The 1,783-nt window shown below is 56.5% G+C and overlaps 1 protein-coding gene across 1 annotated transcript in view; it reads left to right on the forward strand.

Moving 5' to 3' along the window:
* Window positions 1-923: 923 nt before the first annotated feature.
* ism1 (isthmin 1) overlaps window positions 924-1,783 on the forward strand; it is an 85,841-nt gene continuing 84,981 nt past the window's right edge. Inside the window, 1 exon segment of the mRNA XM_078405995.1 lies at window positions 924-1,278. Within this exon segment, the coding sequence (XP_078262121.1) occupies window positions 924-1,278 (355 nt within the window).

Consider the following 1,783-nt stretch of genomic DNA (forward strand, 5'->3'; position numbering starts at 1 on the left):
TACACACACGAAGGACAACTTTCACATTTATACCAAGCCGATTTACCAACAAGCCTGGACGTCTTTGGAGTGTGGGAGGAAACCGGAGATCCCGGAGAAAACCCACGCAGGTCACGGGGGGAACGTACAAACTCCGTACAGACAGCGCCCGTAGTCGGGATGGAACCCGGGTCTCCGGCGCTGTGAGGCAGCAACTCTACCGCTGCGCCCCTACTCTCTAATATATAGCTGCTGCAACTAATGCTCCTGTAAAGATTCCCAGTTTAAACTTCGACTGCCACGCCACATCGACACAGTAACCTGAGATCACTTCCAAATTGGCGGTTTCAGAGTACACTGAGACAGGAAGGGTGTTCCTACAGCATGTGGTTACGGTAACGAGAGCAAACAGCACTGATAACATTTATTTATAACCTGCCTCAAGAAGGAAAATAATACATTTGTGTAGGAAGGAACTGCAGATTAAAGCGAGCTTACACTGAAGATAGACACAAAAAGCTGGAGTAACTCAGCGGGACAGGCAGCGTCTCTGGAGAGAAGGAATGGGTGACGTTTCGGGTCGAGACCCTTCTTCAGACTGAGAGTCGGGGGGAAAGGGAAACGAGAGATAGAGACGGTGATGTGGAGAGATATAGAGCGAATGAATGAAAGATAGGCAAACAAAGTACCGACAATTAACGGAAACAGGCCATTGTTCGCTGTGGGCTAGGTGAAAACAGGTTACAGACAATGAGACTCAACAAGCCGACTGTGAAGCTGGTACGACTTGAGTGGGGGAGGGACGGAGGGGGAGGGGGTGCAAGGGTTACTTGAAGTTAGAGAAATCAATATTCATTCTTACAGCCTTGTACATTTGTGCAGCCTTGCCTCGTCGGTGAAACGTCACGCGGGTCTTTGCCTCCCGGTGGGCCGCGGGGAAGCCGATGCCGGAGCCTCGCGGCTCGGAGCCCGCGGTCATCGGCCCCTGGCTCTGTGGGGCCCGCTGTTATCGGCCCCTGGAGCCCGTGGCCATCGGCCCCTGTGTCTGCGGGGCCCGCGGTCATCGGCCCCTGGAGCCCACGGTCACTGGACCCGGGGCCTGTGGGGCCCGCGGTCATTGGCCCCTGGGTCTGTGGGGCCCACGGTTATCGGTCCCTGCGTCTGTGGGGCCCGCGGCCATTGGCCCCTGGAGCCCGTGGTCATTGGCCGCTGGGCCTGTGGGGCCCGCGGCCATCGGTCCCTGCGTCTGCGGGGCCCGCGGCTGGGGCTGGCGACGGCGCCACGGACGAGGACGGACACGTGGAAGTGAGGAGGCCGCTGCCGGGGGAAGGAACAAAGGCGGACCTGGTGCGGGGGGGACTGCCGTGAGGGGGGGGGGGGAGGGGATAAACAAAAGTGGACCCGGCCCCTGGAGGGAACTTTGCAACTTTGCCGGCGCCCTTTAGGTGGCGACTATTTGCATACCTTGGGTACGCAGTCAAAGTATTTCACTGGGACTTGTCACATGTAACAATAAAGTATTCATTCATTCATCTTCAATTCCTGTTCGGAAGATATTGACTGCAAGAGACACCTTGTGGCAATTATATTAAATTGAGTTTAGAGATACAGAGTGGAAACAGGCCCTTCGGCCCACCGAGTCAATGCTAACCAGCGTTCGATCAGAGGCCCACGACCCACCGTTGCTCTACGGCCCCATAGCAGAAGAGTCCACGTCGTGGGGCTGGGAACTGGAAGTGTCTTGAGCTAATCCTACCCCCACCATCGTCTGCTGTACAAGTGATGGCTCCCACTGATTGTCGCC

Source organism: Rhinoraja longicauda, chromosome 9, assembly GCF_053455715.1.
Source record: "Rhinoraja longicauda isolate Sanriku21f chromosome 9, sRhiLon1.1, whole genome shotgun sequence".
In the NCBI taxonomy this organism is placed as follows: Eukaryota; Metazoa; Chordata; class Chondrichthyes; order Rajiformes; family Arhynchobatidae; genus Rhinoraja; species Rhinoraja longicauda.